At 25.5% G+C, this 18,728-nt stretch overlaps 6 protein-coding genes across 6 annotated transcripts; 4 read left to right on the top strand and 2 right to left on the bottom strand.

Moving 5' to 3' along the window:
• Positions 1-140: 140 nt before the first annotated feature.
• PmUG01_14084600 (conserved Plasmodium protein, unknown function) lies at positions 141-1,499 on the top strand (the record flags this gene model as incomplete). The annotated part of the gene is made up of 1 exon (XM_029008448.1): positions 141-1,499. One exon carries the CDS (start codon positions 141-143, stop codon positions 1,497-1,499), a length of 1,359 nt encoding a protein of 452 aa, XP_028864737.1.
• A 1,157-nt stretch (positions 1,500-2,656) lies between these two features.
• PmUG01_14084500 (thymidylate kinase, putative) lies at positions 2,657-4,486 on the top strand (the record flags this gene model as incomplete). Its single annotated transcript, XM_029008447.1, has 7 exons — positions 2,657-2,730; positions 2,918-3,000; positions 3,158-3,266; positions 3,512-3,602; positions 3,775-3,883; positions 4,132-4,241; positions 4,406-4,486. 7 exons carry the CDS (start codon positions 2,657-2,659, stop codon positions 4,484-4,486), a joined length of 657 nt encoding a protein of 218 aa, XP_028864736.1.
• An 888-nt stretch (positions 4,487-5,374) lies between these two features.
• On the bottom strand, positions 5,375-7,769 carry PmUG01_14084400 (coronin, putative; the record flags this gene model as incomplete). The annotated part of the gene is made up of 3 exons (XM_029008446.1): positions 5,375-6,952; positions 7,294-7,385; positions 7,736-7,769. 3 exons carry the CDS (start codon positions 7,767-7,769, stop codon positions 5,375-5,377), a joined length of 1,704 nt encoding a protein of 567 aa, XP_028864735.1.
• Positions 7,770-9,040: 1,271 nt separating this feature from the next.
• PmUG01_14084300 (conserved Plasmodium protein, unknown function) lies at positions 9,041-10,255 on the bottom strand (the record flags this gene model as incomplete). Its single annotated transcript, XM_029008445.1, has 3 exons — positions 9,041-9,184; positions 9,500-9,546; positions 10,042-10,255. 3 exons carry the CDS (start codon positions 10,253-10,255, stop codon positions 9,041-9,043), a joined length of 405 nt encoding a protein of 134 aa, XP_028864734.1.
• Positions 10,256-12,570: 2,315 nt separating this feature from the next.
• Positions 12,571-14,604, top strand: PmUG01_14084200 (conserved Plasmodium protein, unknown function; the record flags this gene model as incomplete). The annotated part of the gene is made up of 8 exons (XM_029008444.1): positions 12,571-12,632; positions 12,954-13,055; positions 13,447-13,528; positions 13,728-13,787; positions 13,908-13,990; positions 14,128-14,166; positions 14,380-14,446; positions 14,548-14,604. The coding sequence occupies 8 exons, from the start codon at positions 12,571-12,573 to the stop codon at positions 14,602-14,604; spliced, it is 552 nt and encodes a 183-aa protein (XP_028864733.1).
• Positions 14,605-15,769: 1,165 nt separating this feature from the next.
• PmUG01_14084100 (conserved Plasmodium protein, unknown function) lies at positions 15,770-18,391 on the top strand (the record flags this gene model as incomplete). The annotated part of the gene is made up of 1 exon (XM_029008442.1): positions 15,770-18,391. The coding sequence occupies one exon, from the start codon at positions 15,770-15,772 to the stop codon at positions 18,389-18,391; it is 2,622 nt and encodes an 873-aa protein (XP_028864732.1).
• Positions 18,392-18,728: the final 337 nt, after the last annotated feature.

The raw sequence follows: 18,728 nt of genomic DNA, 5'->3' as shown, positions 1-18,728 counted from the left end.
TATATGTGTTGATATTTAAAAAAAAATGCAGGGCAGTTCAATGAAGAGAAGAAACATATTAACAAATAAACACAATAACATATACATACGTACATATATAGATATATATGTGCTTATTCGAAACTGCAGGAAAAAAAAAAATGATGGGGGTTATTAAAAAAAATATAGCTTCACACTCATGTGACAAGAAATTCTTTACTACTGTCCTTAAAAATAAAATAAATTATTCTAATAAATACAAACATTTTCTAGGTTGTAATGATGACATTTCTCTTGATACTTTGTCATCAAAGTATATTAAAGTATTCAATGTTAATAATTATAATTTCATTATTTATGGCATTTTGCATGGTCAGATAAATGAAAGAAGTTGTAGCGGTAAGGATTGTTCTGAATTACTTAAAAATATAAAAACTGATTATGTATTATTTGAATTATGTGAACAAAGATTAAAAAGAATATTTAATATTATTCTTTCAAAAAAGGAAAAACAAAAGTGTTATTATAATAATAACTATTCGAGATTAACCTATTTGCCAAGAATACATAACGGGTTTTTACAAAACGAGTTCATACCTGTAGTTGAAGAATGCGTACAAAAGCAATTAACATTTTTTTTATTTGACAGAAACATCAATACTATAAAAAATAGGCTAGATTCGATGCTTCTGTATGATACAAAAGCGTATAGAAAATTCTTTACCTACTGTATAGAGTCTATATCTCTACGAAATTACTCATATGATAAGTTTACAAAATTGTTTAAGGTGTATTTTTCCAGTGTGGATAAAGAGAAAAATGTATATGATGAAATGAAGGGGGTTTTTCCCATGCAATATAAGCATAACTTAAAAGATAAAAGAGAAGACCATACTAAGAATTTGGCTAATAATAAGCACAATGAAAACAGCAATACGAAAGAAGAAGATGTTAAACAAGGTAGCAATCGATCGGAGGAGAATACTCATATAAACACATATGAAAATTTCGAGTGTCTGAAAAAATTGAACGCCATAAAAATTTTGAATGAACGACTACTACTCCTTTCGAAACCTACATATGAAGTACTCGTGGAAGAAAAATACAAATATGCTGCAAATAACATTTGGTGCTTCCTTTTAAATAATGAAGCAAACTTTTTTGAAAATAAATGTAAAAAAAGAATTCTTGTTATATGTAGTATAAATATACTTGAAAATTTAACGCAAGAATTACAAACAACATATCATAGTTTATGTAAAAGATATAACAATAATAAAAATAACGCTAATAGTAGTAATAAAATTCCAGAACAGTTAATGTTCGAAAATCCTTACAGCTCTTATAATTTTTATGTGAAACCACACTGGCCTCTAATATTTATAAAATATTATTTTGTTCCTTATCTCATTTTGTATATTGCTTTAAGCACATTTTATTCTTTTTGTTCATGGATTTATCGTTCGAATTTTCAAAAAAGTTCATCATTTTCTCATAAAATTGTAGACATACAAGTTTAAATCATGTACACTATAATTCCTACAATCTCTATGAAAAAGGAATAATTCTACCATTTTTTTTTTATTTTTTTTATTTAATTATTTTTTATCCGTCATTATATTCCTTTATCACCATTTCCTCCTGTTATTCTATTTATTTATTCATTTTCTTTTTTATTTGATTATTTATTTGCTTATTCGTTTGTCTATATATCTGCTTATTCATTTGTTTATAACTATGTTTATTTTGTATGTTTTTTCCTTTTTTTTTTTTTTTATAATTCCCTACCATATTAATCATCAAATTGGTGTCATAATAGCACAGTTCGCATTAAAAATTAACTACAATATGAAAATAAAAAAGAATGGTGAAAAATCCCGATTTTCGTCTCTTCATCTTGTTTATAACTACTTAATATAGTACATATACGTACACATATACGTATACAAATAGGTATATATATAATGCATAAACATTGTGTGGCTTACCAGTTTTTCAAAAAAATGTGTTCTTCAACAGCAGGAGTTCTATTTTTTCAAATGTAAACTTTTATAGTCAAAATAAAAGTTCTTTTTTTATTTTTTTAACCTTTTACACGTTGTAAAGATATGATATTCTGGAATAATATCTTATTTTATTTTGTTAAATTTTGTTTTTCTCTGTACACTGTTTCAAGAAAAAAAATGTGCAAATTGCTTATTTTTTATTTTATAATTTTTTTTTTTTTATATGCATAATGGTATAGTGACATTTCCCCTTCAGTATTTTTTTCTTTCTTTTTTTTTTTTTAATATTGTATTTCTACATTCCAAATAAAGCATTATTACTTTATTTTAATCTCTCTTTTTTTTTTCTTTTTTTTTTTTGAAATTTAATAATATTTCTTAGTTTATATTTCTATCCTTACTATAGTCATAAATTTAATATTTAGAAAGCACTTGAAAGTTCATATTGTAATTTCTACTTATTTTCAAAGAACAGATTTAGAAAGGAGAAAATAAGTCCACAAATAACTAAACTACATCACCCTACACATATATATATATATATATTTATTTATTTATTTGTATTTATATGTATGCGTAGACGTTTAAGTAAACCTGAAAGTATATTAGGGTGTAAGTCAACATTTCATTAAATGCGGCTCTTAGTTTAAATTGTAGACCCTCACCACAAAATGAACACTATAAACACTTTTAGTAATAGTGACAAAAAGAAAGGAAAGTTTATAGTCTTTGAAGGACTCGATAGGTTGAAAAATGAAATTTTTACTTTGTAATTATTGTTAAAAATTAAAGAAATGGAATTCATATATGTATTTTTTTTACACATATATTATAGTGACTAAATTTTGAACGTCAAACCGAAAATGTTTAGTAAAAATTATTAAAAACACATCATACAAATATATTTATATATATTTATTTATTTATATTAGATCAGGGAAATCTACGCAATCAAAGCTATTAGTTGAACACTTGAAAGGCAAAAATGTGGATGTTAAGCATTTGTATTTCCCAAGTACGACATTTAAAAGGAATAAGAAAAAAAACAAAAAAAAATGGAAAGATAAAAATATTGAAAAATGTAGAAAAGTTCAGATAAATGCGTAAAAAAAAATAATAATAATAAAACATATAGGATAAATAAAAATAGAACGAATTATTACTTTTTTAAGATAGGGAAACTGTAACTGGACAAATAATTGCTAATTATTTGAAGATGGAGAATAACTTTCCGAATGAAACTATTCACTTACTGTTCTCAGCGAACAGATGGGAACGAATGTTATAACATTTTTCTACTTTCCATTTATACTTTTCAGCAATGTCAAAGTGCTATGCCCCTACACATATCGATAATATACCCATATATACATACATATACATATATATATATATATATATAGGTCATTATGTATATGTTAATTGTTAACCAAAAAAATCAGCTCAACAATTCATATATATACATATGCATATGTGTGCGTATGTATTTTCCTTTTTTTTTTTTTTTTGCATAACAATCGATTTAGGAATGAAATTAAAAATTTACTGATAAAAGGTGTCTGGGTTGTGTGTGACAGATATGCCTATTCTGGCGTGGCTTACTCCTGTGGTGCTCTGGTTTGGATTCCCCCCCCCAAAACCCGAAACATACACGCATACATATATTCATACACGCATATATATTTATTTATTCACGTACGTGTAAAATGAAATGTTGTTATTTGTCTTTAATTTTATTTCATTTTTGCCCTTTCTAATTTGTACATGCACAATTTCCCATTTTTTCAAGAATTTAACAAAAAGTTGGTGCATGAACCCTGATCAAGGTCTCATAAAACCAGATGTCGTTTTTTACCTGGATGTATCACCCACTTTTGCCCAAAATAGATCAAAATATGGTACCTCATTTATATGCACATATAAAACACCTAGGTGAATATATATTTATGCGCGGGTATTCTTACGTGTAACATATGTGTGAGTTGTTTATGTACTTGTTAACACATTTTACACAGGAGTATTGCAGAGCAAATGGTACACCTTGGAAGTACTTTCGAACATTATGCTATTAAGAATGCTTAGATTTTTATGAATGTGTAGATACCATTCTTATTAAAATTTCTTTTTATGGAAACTCTATTTTAAGGCGAAGAAATATATGAAAAGGTTGAAGTTCAAAAAAGAATATACGAAAATTACAAACATTTTTCTAACGAAGATTACTGGATAAACATAGATGCTACCAAAAAAATTGATGTAACAAAATCGTACACTTTTATATAATAAAATATATATTACATAATAACTGTCATTGGAGTTTGTTCTTCCTCTTAGCGTTTTAAATTGCTTTTTCATTTGTTCGTCCATATAATTTAAAAAAGGCCTACATCTTAAATACCTTCAATTTTTGCACCTTTCAGGATATACACAATGACATAGTCCAAGAGATTGCTAAACTAAAGTCTTTCGAAGAAGAATATTTCAAGTTTTTGTGGTCGTAAAGTCGAAAAATTATTAAGTACGTTCATATGTACATATACATATACATATATATTATTATACATAATACGTGCAAGTATGGATATTCATTAGTCTCGACAATAGATCTATATTAAGTTAACGGAGACTTTACTGCTTCTTTGTTTTTCCGAATTTTTTTTTGAAACCTTTGTCTGCACTTAAGCGTTAATACCTACGTCGTCATCTTCTGTTCTTCGTCTTTTTGTGTACTTATCCATCTTCAATTCATCGACCTTTTTTATTTTATTACTTAAAAAAAGGAAAGATTCCCAACTTGTTTTATTTATTTTTTATGTAAATATATATATATATATATACACATGTATCTGCTTCACCCCTTAGCACGCATGTGAATGTTTGCACAATTTAAATCTTAAAAAAACTGAAATATCCAACTGCAAAAATTTATTCAAGCATATTCTTAATTCGTGTACTTTCGTTCTAGCGAAATGATGTGGAAAGATTGGAAAAATATAAAAGGTGAGCAAAAATGCGCAAAATAGCACAACATAGTGTGTATCCTATTGACAATTACATAAAGTTATATTTGTTTATTGTGTCTTAATGCACACATGCAAAAAAAAAAAAAAAAAAAATTCTTTTAAAACATATATGTACATGTACATAGCAATTAAACCTATAATTAAATATGCACATTAACAAAATCACAAAATGGGGAGAAGTAGAAACAAAAAAAAAAAAAAAAAAAAAACATGTATAAACAAAAGTGTATGGAAAAAAAGTCTCTTAACCCCCGCATTCAGACTGCGTAAAAGTGTAAGTCATAACTATTTAAAATTTTTCTCTTCAATTTTTTGGAATTTTTCCGCGTTTTTCTTTTTTTCCTACCTCATATACATTCCTCGTTACTATATTTTCTCCCTCTTTAGACAAAGCTTAATGTTCCTAATGGCATCGCAGCATTTGCTTATAGTATTTCTATTTTTTTCCACCTTTCCACTATAAATGGAATCTTCACCTTTCTCATCTAAGTTGTTTTTCCCCGTCTGAGTGTATTCACTAATTTGTTCATCTTCCATCACATTGCTTTTCTCTCTTTCGTTATCCCCATCATCATTGTAAAACTGTTTTTCACCGTCATCATTTAGTATCCCTTTCACTTTAAAACTTTTAAGTTTGAAATTCAGTGAATCTTTCGAGCTGTCGAACGAATTTTTGTTTTTATTGCTACTAGTATAATTATAATTATTAATACTATTATCATCCTCATTGTTGTTACATTCGTTTATTTTCCTACTACTTTTTTTAAAGAAGGTAAATTTTCTGGTAAACTTCCTAATGATAGAGCCTCTCTTAGAGGGGAAATTATCTTCTATAATAATGCTGTTACAAGAGTAAGGGACCCTTTTAAATTTTTTAGTAATTCTTAGGTCACTTTCTGTTAAATCTTTTATAGATATTCTATTAATATTTAAATCAATTCCATCAATCCAATGCTTAGAGCTATTTTTTGGGTTATGCATAATTATAGGAGGATATAAATCCTCTTGAAATATAGTAGAGTTTTTCCTAGGGACAAAAAAAGATATAGGTCTAATACTAGTATTGTTTTCATTTTTATATACTCTTCCAATTTCACATTTATATATATCACAAACTTGCTTTGGTAAAAATCCAAAAGACTTAAAAGGTAAACAAGATTTGTATTCACCCAGTTTTCTAATAATGCCTTCAGATTGTTGATAGTACCTACAATTTCCATCCCCCTTACCAATTAAATAAAAGATTCCTATACTTTCATCATAATGAGGAAGTAAAGGAGCAGAAGCATTGTCTATTGACATGTTAACAAGAGGAGAAGATGTATTTTTAAGATCCCATAATTTTATTTCTCTCATATTATTTTTTGAAAAACCTGTACTTAATACATAATCATCATTTCCTCTAATACCATCAATCCATATACTCCTCGCGCTTTTCCCGCCATTATGTACATAAAAACTTGAACATATTTCTTTTTTTCTGGGATCTATTATATGCAGATATTTATTCAGACATGTACCAACAAGTAAAGTGCCTCGAATATTCCATTTTAAAGATGTTAGCTTTTTTGGCATATTAATTTGAAAAGCTTTTTTCTCATTTTCTATATCCCATATATTTATTACACAATCAAAAGAAGTTGAAGATAATATATAATAATTTATAGGATTCCAATCAATAATATTTACCTTTTTTTTATGTCCTTTTAAAATACAAAGGGGATCTTTTATCTCTCTTGTTTTATCATCATTTTGTGCTACCTCCCAAATTCGAATTGTCATATCTTCTGAACTCGATGCAATAACTTCGCTATAACAAGGATTAAATGCTAAATCTAGTATATTCGATGTATGCCCTTTTAACTTTACTACTGGCGGGTTTCTTATTTGGTCTTCCAATCTCATAACACCAATGACACCTCCTCCTTCTACTTGCCAAGGCGTCTTCAAAAAAATAGGGGAAAAATTTTATTTAATTTTATATATCTAATCATGTAGTTTAACCTAATAATGTGAATGAACTTTCTTCCTTTTATATTTCGGAAAAACAAAAGAACTGTATCTTTAAACTTTTTCAAACATATGAACAATATTATATGTAGACAGACAAATATACGCATCAGCAAGAACTTTTACAAATGTGTATTAAACCACAGAAAAAAAAAAAAAAATATATATATATATATATATAAATAAATAAGTAAACAAATAAATGAATAAATAAATTTTTATGTAAAAAGTACAAATTTAATGTTCTGTTCCTTTATTTTTAATATAGGTGTTACCGCTACATATAGGGAGCTGCATGTCATACCGCATGATTCCATAGCCTTTGTGCATATTCTCAAATCGTTGAACAGCTTATTCGAAGGGTCCGCTAAAAAGAAAATGGTTTTAAATTGTTTTTAAAAAGCATCACACTTACCTAGGTACCAGTATATACGCAAATGTACTTGCGTATTTGTATGTGTGTAGGGGGATATTTACATACGTACACACATATACATATATGTATAAATATACATAACCATATATTAAATCAAATTAACATTCTTTAATATGCCAAGATTGTCGCAACTCTCGCTGCCATTCTTGCCACAACTGTGTCGTGGTAAGGGGGGTCTTTGAAACAATTTCTTAGTCAACATTTGAACGTAGTATATATTTTATTTTATCTAAAAAGAAAGGATGCAAGTTCGTTTTATATTCTAATTTTTATTTTCTTACTATATAAATTTTTGATATATGGAATGCTATTCATTTTTTTCTGTCCATCAAAAAGCTATACGTTGTAAGTAAAAAAACAAAAAAAAAAAAAAAAAAAAATTTTCTATTTTTTTATCCTTAACCATACCATAAATAAATTTTTTCTTAAAAAAAAAAAAATAAAATGTCCAAAATTAGCTATTTTATGTTATATTCTTTTCAGATTTCTAAAGTGAAATTTTTAAGTTAAAATAATGGAGTTACTATTTTGTCAAAATAAAAAAAAAAAAAAATGACCTATATATATATTTGTGCTTCATTACCGTGTTATACAATTATTTCTTTTGTGCAGAACAGATCTATTAAGATTTACAACGAAATAAGGAAAAAAAAAATACCCCCAGGTTTATTTACATTTATACTTACAGTTCGATATAAAGCCCCTTAAACAATTTTGGATTAATGCTTATGTTCTTTAATTTTCTTCATTCTTGCAGTTATAATTAAAAACTAATCTATGCACAACTTACGAAATGTGCAAAATGAAATTTATTTTTCTTTTTTCCCTTTCTTCTTATTCTGTTGACAAGCGAGGACTTAAATTAAGCCTAGGCTTACACACAGATTTTCTGTCTATCCACATGTATATATGTATATATTTATATATATGTATAAACTTTTGACATTTGTAATTAAAGATATATCCATGCAGGCTTAAGAACATCACAAAAAAGGAAGACATAAACTTTTATTCCTTTTAATTTAGCAATTATGAAAGCGTTTTTTTTTTTTTTTTTTTTTTTTTTTTTTTACTCCCAAAACACAATACAATTAAATTAGGTAAAGAAAAGTTAATAGTAAAAAAAAAAAAAAAAAAAAACTACTTTCTTTCCTGCATTTATTGTTACAGATACCTTTTTTTTCTTTTTTTTTAAAATGCTAAAAATAAACCTAAAATTAATTGAAACTAATTGATATTAACTCGAATTGATTCATAATGGATAAAATTAACTGAAATTTACTAAAATTGCAAAATTTCCTTCCCCAATTTAGTATTCATTCATTTCCTCTTATCTTTTTTAAACAAAAGGAAAAAATTATAAACCTGCTATATGTTTTATTAATTATACTTTTTCTCTGTTATAAAGTTTTTTTTACATATGGTAAAATTATAAAAAGAAAAAACACAAAAAAATTAAAATAGAATAAAACAAAAGGGAACAAAATAAGTACCCTTATGATGTTATATATGCAGTTATAAATTATTCTAATTTTTCTGTTTAAAAAAAAAAGACTTCTTAAAATACAACTTAAAAATAGTTTTTTTCAAAAAAAGTCACAAGGTCGGTAATTTCTATCAACATATAAAATGTATAAGGTTACAGTTATTACAGCCACTAAAAGAATTATCAAATAACAGACCAAAGAAACGTAAACATCCTTTCCTGAAATTACTTGAACGAGTGAATCCTTTTATAAAAACAAGAAAAAAGGAAATCACTTTATGTATGTATATATATATATATATATAAGTATGTACATATGTATATAAGTATGTATATATGTATATAAGTATGTATATATGTATATAAGTATGTATATATGTATATAAGTATGTATATATGTATATAAGTATGTATATATGTATATAAGTACGTATAAATATATGTATATATGCGCGAAACATGCTAATCACAGATATTCGAGTACTATATATACATTGCTTGTAATATAATGCTTCGTTCTCTCATTTTATTTTATTTTATTTTATTTTTGATATCATACTATAGTTCCCCAAGAACATATGATTGATAATATGCAAAATATGTTATCTAAAAAATTAAAAAAAAAAAAATAGCGTATTTCTATAAAAATTACGTTAAAATTATCTTTTTGCAAATAAACATATAAGCATATAAGGAAACTTTACAAATTTATGCAATTATACAACTTTAAAATGTAATATTCCATGAAATAGCGAATCTTATAAACATAACGAAAAATATGTATTATCATATATGTGTAAAGCATATATAGATGAAAATCAAAAGATGTAAACTCCTTTATGAATATAGATGTCTATACATAAACACCAATGTACTGCTTATACACTTCTAAATTCATATATATATATATATATATGTATGCACATGAATAAATATACATATATTTTTATGGTCCTCCCTCATGTAATACATTCACTATTCTCAATAAATGAACATCAAAAAATATTTATATATATAACGTCATAAATGGGGGTAACAAATTATATGTAACATTGGACGGGATGGGAAGAAAATTTCAATTTTATGCAAATAGCGTATTACTCAGAATGTTAACAAATCTTTTCGAATAGGCATAAAAACTATCTTCACTATTTTTTCTATGCCCTTGGTATTTCAAAACATCACTCTTTTTTGAAAAAATCATATCTACGTTTTCTCCGTCAGAAGAATGGTAACTTCCAAAATTGGTGCTCCTTGATTTCTTGGACGCGCTGAAATTCTGTGCAAACGTAAATACGCCTCTTCCTTTTCTCATCTATTTATTACGTATGTTGATTGGTATACATAAATGGGTGTTTAACAGTAAGTAATAACATATATATGAATGTATACTTATATATATACATATATTCACGTACATATGGTATATAATATATATAACCATCAAGTAACACAAAATATAAGTTAATTCTTATACTTTCAGCTCATTCTAGAAAATGATAAACGAGTAAATATTTCAAAAGTACAGTAGTTTTTATTATATAATATACTCAGCTATTTTCATAGTACTATTTTAGTCAGCTTTCTTCATTTAAAAGCTAAAAAAAAAAAAAATTTTATTGTACTTAAAAAAAAAAATTGGAATCACAGCATGGTGCTTGTAAGCAAAATAAAAAAAAGGAAAAAATTACGAAAAAAATAAGAAAAAAATAAAGAACGAATGAACAAACGAAAGAATGAATGAGAGCATAATTTTCTTTGTTTTTTATTCGTGTTTACCAAAACTTCAAATTTTATTTTATAATTTTTCATTTGAAATGATGAACAATATTGTTTCAAAGGTGAAAATTTAAATATTTGAAGTAGTGCGAAAAATAAAAGCGTTTTTCTCGCAATTTTAAGATTGGTTAATAAAAAAAAAAAAGTAAATTACTAATTCACATGAACTGTTAATTTACATATATAATAATATTATATGTTATTTATATATTAACAGGTTAAGATTTTGAGGGTTTACTATATTTTCATAACTTCCCTCCTCCATTATTTATACTTTAAATTTAAATTGGTTCGATAGCTGTTCAAATGTCAATTTTTTTAGCGAAATCAAAAAAGTTAAATTTTAATACGTGTATTCATATATACATACGGATAGTTGTATTCCGAAAATCTCTTTACGTTTTAGTTGCTATATGTTGCGGCTGCTATTTTGCTTAATATAAAAAATTACCACTTCTGCACGTTTTTACATGATTTTTTTTATTTATCAATTTTTTTACTTCACTTATGAGGGAACAAAGATGCAATAAATATAACAATCATATATACATTAAATGCATAAATATGTGCCCGTATTATGCTGTTTTATGTTCATTATGCGTAAAATAATTGCTTTCAAAATATTTTGTATATATCAATTAATTATTAATCGGATGAATGTCTTCTTTACATATTTTCAAAAACGAGGCGTGATGAAAATAAAATGTTTTAAACATTCAAACCAGTAATACGGTGAATTATAGTTCATACAAATGTAAATTTATGTAATTATATTTTTGATATGATTAAGAGTAAATTTTTTTTTGCTCATAAGAAAAAAAAGAAGTTAAAAAGTAACATTTACGTGATATATACATATATATATATATATATAACGAAGTAGTTTTATTTTTCTTTTTTTTTCAATATTTACCAAGAAAAACGCGGAAAATATTATATTTATACAATATTATGGTAAAATATATCAATGAAATATAGAAAATAAATGTATTGTTTTTTTTGTTTTATTTGAAAAATATGTTTTATAAATAACAGTATGCACGAATTTTATTTTAAAAAAAAAATTCAAGGTAATGCTATATACTTTTCCGAATTGGGAAGTCATGTATGAAATAGCAATAAGAATATCCTTTTTATGTTTTCCAAGTGCTCGCAATGCATAATTTAAGAAAATAGAACAAGCCAAAATAAAATAAAAAAAAAGTCCTATATAAAAAATATAAAAGAAAATATTAATAGGTTCCATTTTATTACCCTCTTTTGTGTAATTATTTTCACAGTTAAGATCTTTAAACATGCTTAAGATGGATTTGTTGGCTTAAAAGTTTAGCCCATAGTAAGAATATGTGTTCTTTATAAACATAAAAGAGAAATGCAAAATTGAAACATGCAATTATTTTGGTAAAATTTTTCTCGAATAAGGCAATACAATTGTAAAAGTTTTATTGCTATTAAATTGATGGAATAGTAATCTATATATATATATTTTTTTTTTTTTTTTTTTTTTTTTAAAGTGTATACTTACATGAGCTACATTAACACATTTTGATTGCACACATTAAATTATGTCTATAAATTAGACATTTGAAGGATATGGGTAATTCTGTTCGTTGTTGTTAAAACATTCACTTAAGTGCATACATGCCCAGTTTTTAATTAGCTTCTCGAACATCACACAAACTTTTTTTTTTATTTGTAATTTTTCACCTCCAAAAATTTCAGAAAGAATTTAATTGCCCCATTTTAATAGTAGAAATTATTAAATTATTTAACATACTACACTTTCAATCTTCCTATTAAAAAATATTATATAAAATAAACTTTAAAACTTCGACTTTCATTTTTCTTAAAATGACGTTGCCCCTATTATTTTATGTACTCCTGTCCACAATTATTACTTATCCAACATCACAGTAAACTTGCATAATGTTTTTTTCCGTTCATGTCTTTTGTAATTATTATTTATGAATTAATAAAATTTTTAAAAAATGAATACGCGGCAAATTATGCATATATTTAGTTATTTTGTGAAAAACTCTATATTTGTAAGAATAAAGTAGATTAACTCGCAGAAATACATACAGCTAATTTTTTTTTTTTTTAAATAAACATACAAAAAGGGTATTTTTTCCTAAAACGTTCCCTTACATTTTATCTCATTTTATTTACTTCTTTTTTCTTTTTTTCTTTTTTTCTCTTTTTTTTCCTTTTTGTACGATTCTATATTTTTCTAGAACAGAAGCTCCAACTGTTCGATGGGGACAGAATTCAAATAAGTTGACATTAATTGTTTTAATTCCATCAGTTCTGGAGGAAGTAGTGAAATTTACGGAAAAGTTATGCTTTAAAAAAGATGAGCACCAACTTAGTTTTCACTATCTTTATAAATTCCTGCATTCATAAGCGCACACAAGCATATATATTACATATATACATACATACATATATACATACCCTCACAGAAGCACACAAGCATGAACACTTTTAAATTAACGTGATAAATTGAGTTTTATAAAGTGCGCCTTTTTCTTCCTTCCCCTTAGACAAGCTTTTTAAATTTTATTTTGCAAATATGCTACCATATCTATGACCATCTTTATTTTTTGACTGTTTTCTTTCGCTACTTCCTAAAAGCATTGTTCATGTTATGTTTGTAAATGTCCCTACTTGAAATATTACATTATTCTTTCGTTCAAGAAATTGAACATATATATTTTTTTTTATTAGCAACATATATCTTTCAGCCACAAACAAGAAAGGGGAGAACTTTAAACTGAACTTACATTTATTAAGGCCAATAATTCCAGAGGTTTTTTGATTATTCCAATATACGCGCATACCTACATGCATACATACATAAATACATACATACATACTTACATACATACTTACATACATACATACTTATTATAAGCGCTTCGTTAAATATACCTCTTTTTCCTTATAAATTGTTTCTTTTCTTGTTTACATCCTCTACAATTACTTTACTTACTAAAAAAATTATTTAGGAATCAACTTACTCTTCTTTAGAGAGAGGCTTAAAATTGAAAATTCGCAAAAAGACCAAAGTTAAGAACTCTTTATATTTTCATCCCTTCATATTTTTGGCTCTTCATTTTTTTGCCCTTTAATTTTTTTTTTTTTCCTCTTTATCGAATAAATGCTAATATTTCTACTTGCTTCCCAAGGAACCATGCTGGAAACGCTTAACAAAAGAAAATAGAAAAGAAAATTTTTTGATTAAGGACAAAAATCTTAGTGACCCAAATGAGTATTAATTCAAAATAAAAATCTACGAAATGTTTTTTTTTCTATATTTAAAATATGCGTAATTTTAAGAATATTAATTGTTTTCATATATTTTTTTCATTTTCTTATACTTTTTTTTTTTTTTCTTTTTTCATGTAGCTGCGAAGAAGCAAAGGATGCTTGGCTAGGGGATTATATGTAAAATAATAAAAGTTTTTCTAATGCAATATTTCTTCCTTTTTTCCTTATATGTGTTTCCAACATATGCTGCATACGTATGTATGTTATCAATTATACAACTATTTTTATTTATACATGCATATCTAAGTCTCCCAAACAAGCGAATGTTGTTAGGGGGGTACCATTATGAGAATAATAAATCTCTACATTATCGAGTTCACCTTTTCACAGGTTTTACAAAAGAAAAAACAAACCCAAAAAAACAGATGATCCAACTAAAAAAAAGGATGTACTGCAGGTAGGAAAAGAATAACAAATAAGAATAGCAGAAGAATATACTTATTTATATGAATCAATTTTTCTTCTTCCTTTTTTACCCCTTTTTTATTTGGTATATAGAACATAATTGAAAGTTTGAAAGACGCCCACCCAAATTTTTCCTTGCATGAATATTAATAAAAGCAGGTAAAAATACAACCATGTAGATATACGAATGCATATATATAAGTATTTATTTTTTTCCTTATGCAATTACATAAATATGTATGGTGTATATTTATACGAGTGATTAAATATCCTTTCATGAAGTACAATTTTACAAAAATAATTTATTGCATTTTCCTGCAGTTGTTCTTATTGTTCTTATTATTCTTATTATTCTTATTCTTATTATTTTTCTTTTTCTTTTTTTTCTTTTTTTTCTTTTTCCTATTTCCTTTCCCTTTCTGCAAAGATTTGGAATGTACGAATAATCGTGTAGCATATTATATTATCATGTAAATGAAACTCTTCAAACTTTATTATTTCAGAAAAAAAAGAGAAAAAACATTCATGTGTACTTTTTTTTTGTATTTCTTCTTTGTTTTAAGTGGAACTAAAACAATGCTATAATTAACTTAAAAATTTAATTAATTAAAAATATCTTATATAAAATTAATTATTAATTTTAATTTCAACTATCTTGTCCTGTTTTTTCATGGCAAGAAAAAGTCGTTCTCTCTATATTAATGTAAATATTTAACAACTTGATAAATATTTTTTTTATACATTTAATATATAAAAAAAAAAAAAAAAATGAACCTTGAAATAATTTTTTAAACTTTTAAATGTGAAAAACAAATATGATTTCAAAGGGAAAAATTAGTTACATCATTTACTTTTTTATTTTTTATTTTTTATTTTTGTTACCATTATCATTCGTACATGTATGTATTGTTAACATTCATTATATATGTAATGTATATGTATATATATGAATTTGTATACATATGTACATATTTTTCTTTATTTATATGTAAATACAGTGTATATTTAAAAAAACATGATAAAATTAACGCATGCGCCTTAGACGAATTACATGTCGTTCAAATAAATACTGTAAAATAAATGAAAAAATGAAAATTATGTTATCTTGTTATATTATAATGGATTATAATGAAAGCTTCACATATGGATTGATGTAGTTAAGTATGTAATAATATAACGTAGATATGAATCAAAACATGTTAACTACTAACTCTAGTCTTTTTCATGATGATATTATAAGTGGTCATTCCACGCCCCCCCCCCTTTTTTTTTTTGTATTTTTGTTTTGTTTTTTAATCTTTCCATATAAAATAAAATGACTGAAGCTTGGAAAAGCACAATTTTATACCGCCTTAAACAAAGAAATATCAGTCAAAGTGAGAACTATCAAGATGTTTTAGCTTCATATAATTCCTTAGTTGATGAAAAAAATAAATTATTAGCTATTATTGCTTCATTTACGTCTGAAAATATTTACTTACTAAATAACAGTAAGTTCAGTTTGTCATTTGAAAGTAAAATATTAATGGAAAATAATTTAAAAAAAAATGATGATCCATTAACTGACGAATGTACGAAGAAAAAGGATAATGATTACCATAATCCTTTGAACAATTTGAAAATTAATATATTAGGTACCCCCGCTTTTGACATAAGTCAAAATGATTGCCAGAATTTAATTTCAAAGAAAGAATTCTTAGAAGTTATTAAACAGAAAGGGAAAAATGATGAACTCATTCTTCTTTTAAAAAACAGCTTAAATGAAAAGGAAAAACTGCTAAATATTACAAATAAAGAAAATAAAACACTGCATAATGGTATTATTAAAAGAGAAGAGGAACTTTTTGAAAAAAAAAAAGAACTTTTTAAATTAGAAGAAAGTCTAAATAAAAAAAAACAAGTAATAAAACTATATGAAAATAATAATAAATTGCTCCAGAGTAAAATAGACTTAAAGGACAGGAGAAATGCTAAACTGATGCGAGAATATGACAATATAAGACTTGCATATTTTAAACTACTAAAGCAGGTATATGAAATGAAAAATTACAAAATAAAAATGGATAAGGAATATTTTGCTTTAAGAAATGTACTGTTTAAAAAAAAAGTAGAAAATGAAAATCTCCTTAAATATTTGTTAACATGCAAAAAATCGTATAAACGTCAATTAAAAAAAATTGAATATAGCATGAACAAAAGAATGAGGAAAAAAGTTGGAAACAATGTGCATAGAACAAAAAAAGAATATAAATCGAAACATATTTTTTTTAAAAAACAAAAATTCCGTGTATATTTATACTTAGATAAATTACATTACGTGCATAATACAAAACAACCATTAGCAGAAAAAGAAGAAATTGATTATACCGATGATCCATTAACATATACAAATAATGATAATATGAAGACATATTCGAGAGACAAATATAGTACTGAAGAGGAGCTGGATGGTAAAAATTATCACGACCCACGTAACAACAAAAGGATTAGTTACTCTTCTAAATTATTAAGTAACAGCGTGTTAAAAATTAAAGAACACATGAAAAATCGCAATAACCCTTATGAAGAAAACAGTTTGAAAAGTAAAGTTATTGAAGCATACCCCACTTCCACATATTCAAGAAATATCAAACGCAATGAAGGTTTTTTTAAAATAAAAAAATTTCTAAATGTACATACGAGTAGCAGTATACTATGTTTTTGCACCACTCCGAAAACAGATATAAGAGATTCTTTAGAATATTTAACCAACTCCAAAAACAGAGTAGAAACAAAGATGAGAATGTTGAACTTGAATGGTGATAGTAAATTTTATAATTTACGGATGTCCAATGATGTGAATGGAATTATTACTACAGACAGTGAAAATAACGACAACAAGAATAACAGCAGGAATAGAAATAATGCCAGAAACAGTGATAGCTACATTGACAGCAATAGTGACTGCGGCATTAACAGGAATAGTAATAGTAATACGCAGATGATAAGGCAATGTTTTGTGCAAAATGAAGTACTTATAAAAAATTGCGATCAAGAGGAACCGTATCATAATATGGTTGTTACTTGTGGAGAAGACGGGAAAATTGCTTTTATATATGTAAAAGAAAATAAATTAAAATGTGTTAAATGTTTTTATATATTGAACAGCAAAATACCAGCATATAATATATGTATACATCCCTCACGATTATATTCTGTAGCAGCTATGGCAAATAATAATATATGTTTAATAAATAATGTAAAAAGTAAAGTAGAACATTCATATTATGGCCATAAAGAGAAAATAACATCAGTTAATTTTTTAAATGATTTCATTTATACGGATGAAAAGTCTTTACATAATTACCTAACTGATTATTCTCTTTTTTACTCAACTAGTGTAGACGGAACAATTAAATTTTGGAACATGAAAAAAAATTGTTGTTACAATACTATTCATGTAAATAATTTAATTACTTGTTCAGCTATATCGAATTACGGATCGCATGTACTAATTGGTACGCATAGTGGTTCTGTTATTTGTTATGATATAAGGGTACATAATAAAAGTCTATGTAATTCTATATTATACGATAAAAAACTATTTAATGAAAAAATATATGGATTAAATTATTCTCCAGATGATCAGTTAATAGCTATACAGTCTGTTAGTGGAAAACTGAAATTACTGAACGCAAATAAAATTAATTTTTTACAGTCTTTTGAAAATCCAAAAAATGACCTTACATATCAAACACCCAAATCTTATCCAATTTTTTCGTTGGATGGAAAAAAATTAATATGCTCATATCCTTATAATATAGTATCGTATGATATCTTAACCCATTCTTATTTCAATATTATAAATAACCAACTTGGAGAAATAAATGGAACTAATTGCATTTTAAATGACAAATTATTAACAATTCATTCGGATGGGAATATAGCTATTTGGTAAATTTGTATATTTCCCCCTTTTTTTTTTTTTTTTTGTTATCTTCTTAATTAATTTTACCTTTTTTTTTGAAAAACTTTTTTTAAATTGACAAAAGTGTTTGTAAGTTATGTTATAGTTATGCAATTTTTTAAAAAAATTAAAAGGAACTCATTGTGAACACATGTATGTATGTATGTATGTACACATATACATTTGCGATGCGTTCAAAATATATGCAGTAATGTGTGCTAAGATGCAGAAGGCAATCATAATGTAAGCATAATAATAACCCATTAGTAATATTCCTTTTTTTTCCCCTGTTATAATTTTTCCTTAAAGATGAAAAAAAAAAAAAAAA

This window comes from Plasmodium malariae (genome assembly GCF_900090045.1).
Source record: "Plasmodium malariae genome assembly, chromosome: 14".
In the NCBI taxonomy this organism is placed as follows: domain Eukaryota; phylum Apicomplexa; class Aconoidasida; order Haemosporida; family Plasmodiidae; genus Plasmodium; species Plasmodium malariae.
Note: the sequence above shows the minus strand (reverse complement) of the source record. Positions and strands in the feature narration are given on the sequence as shown.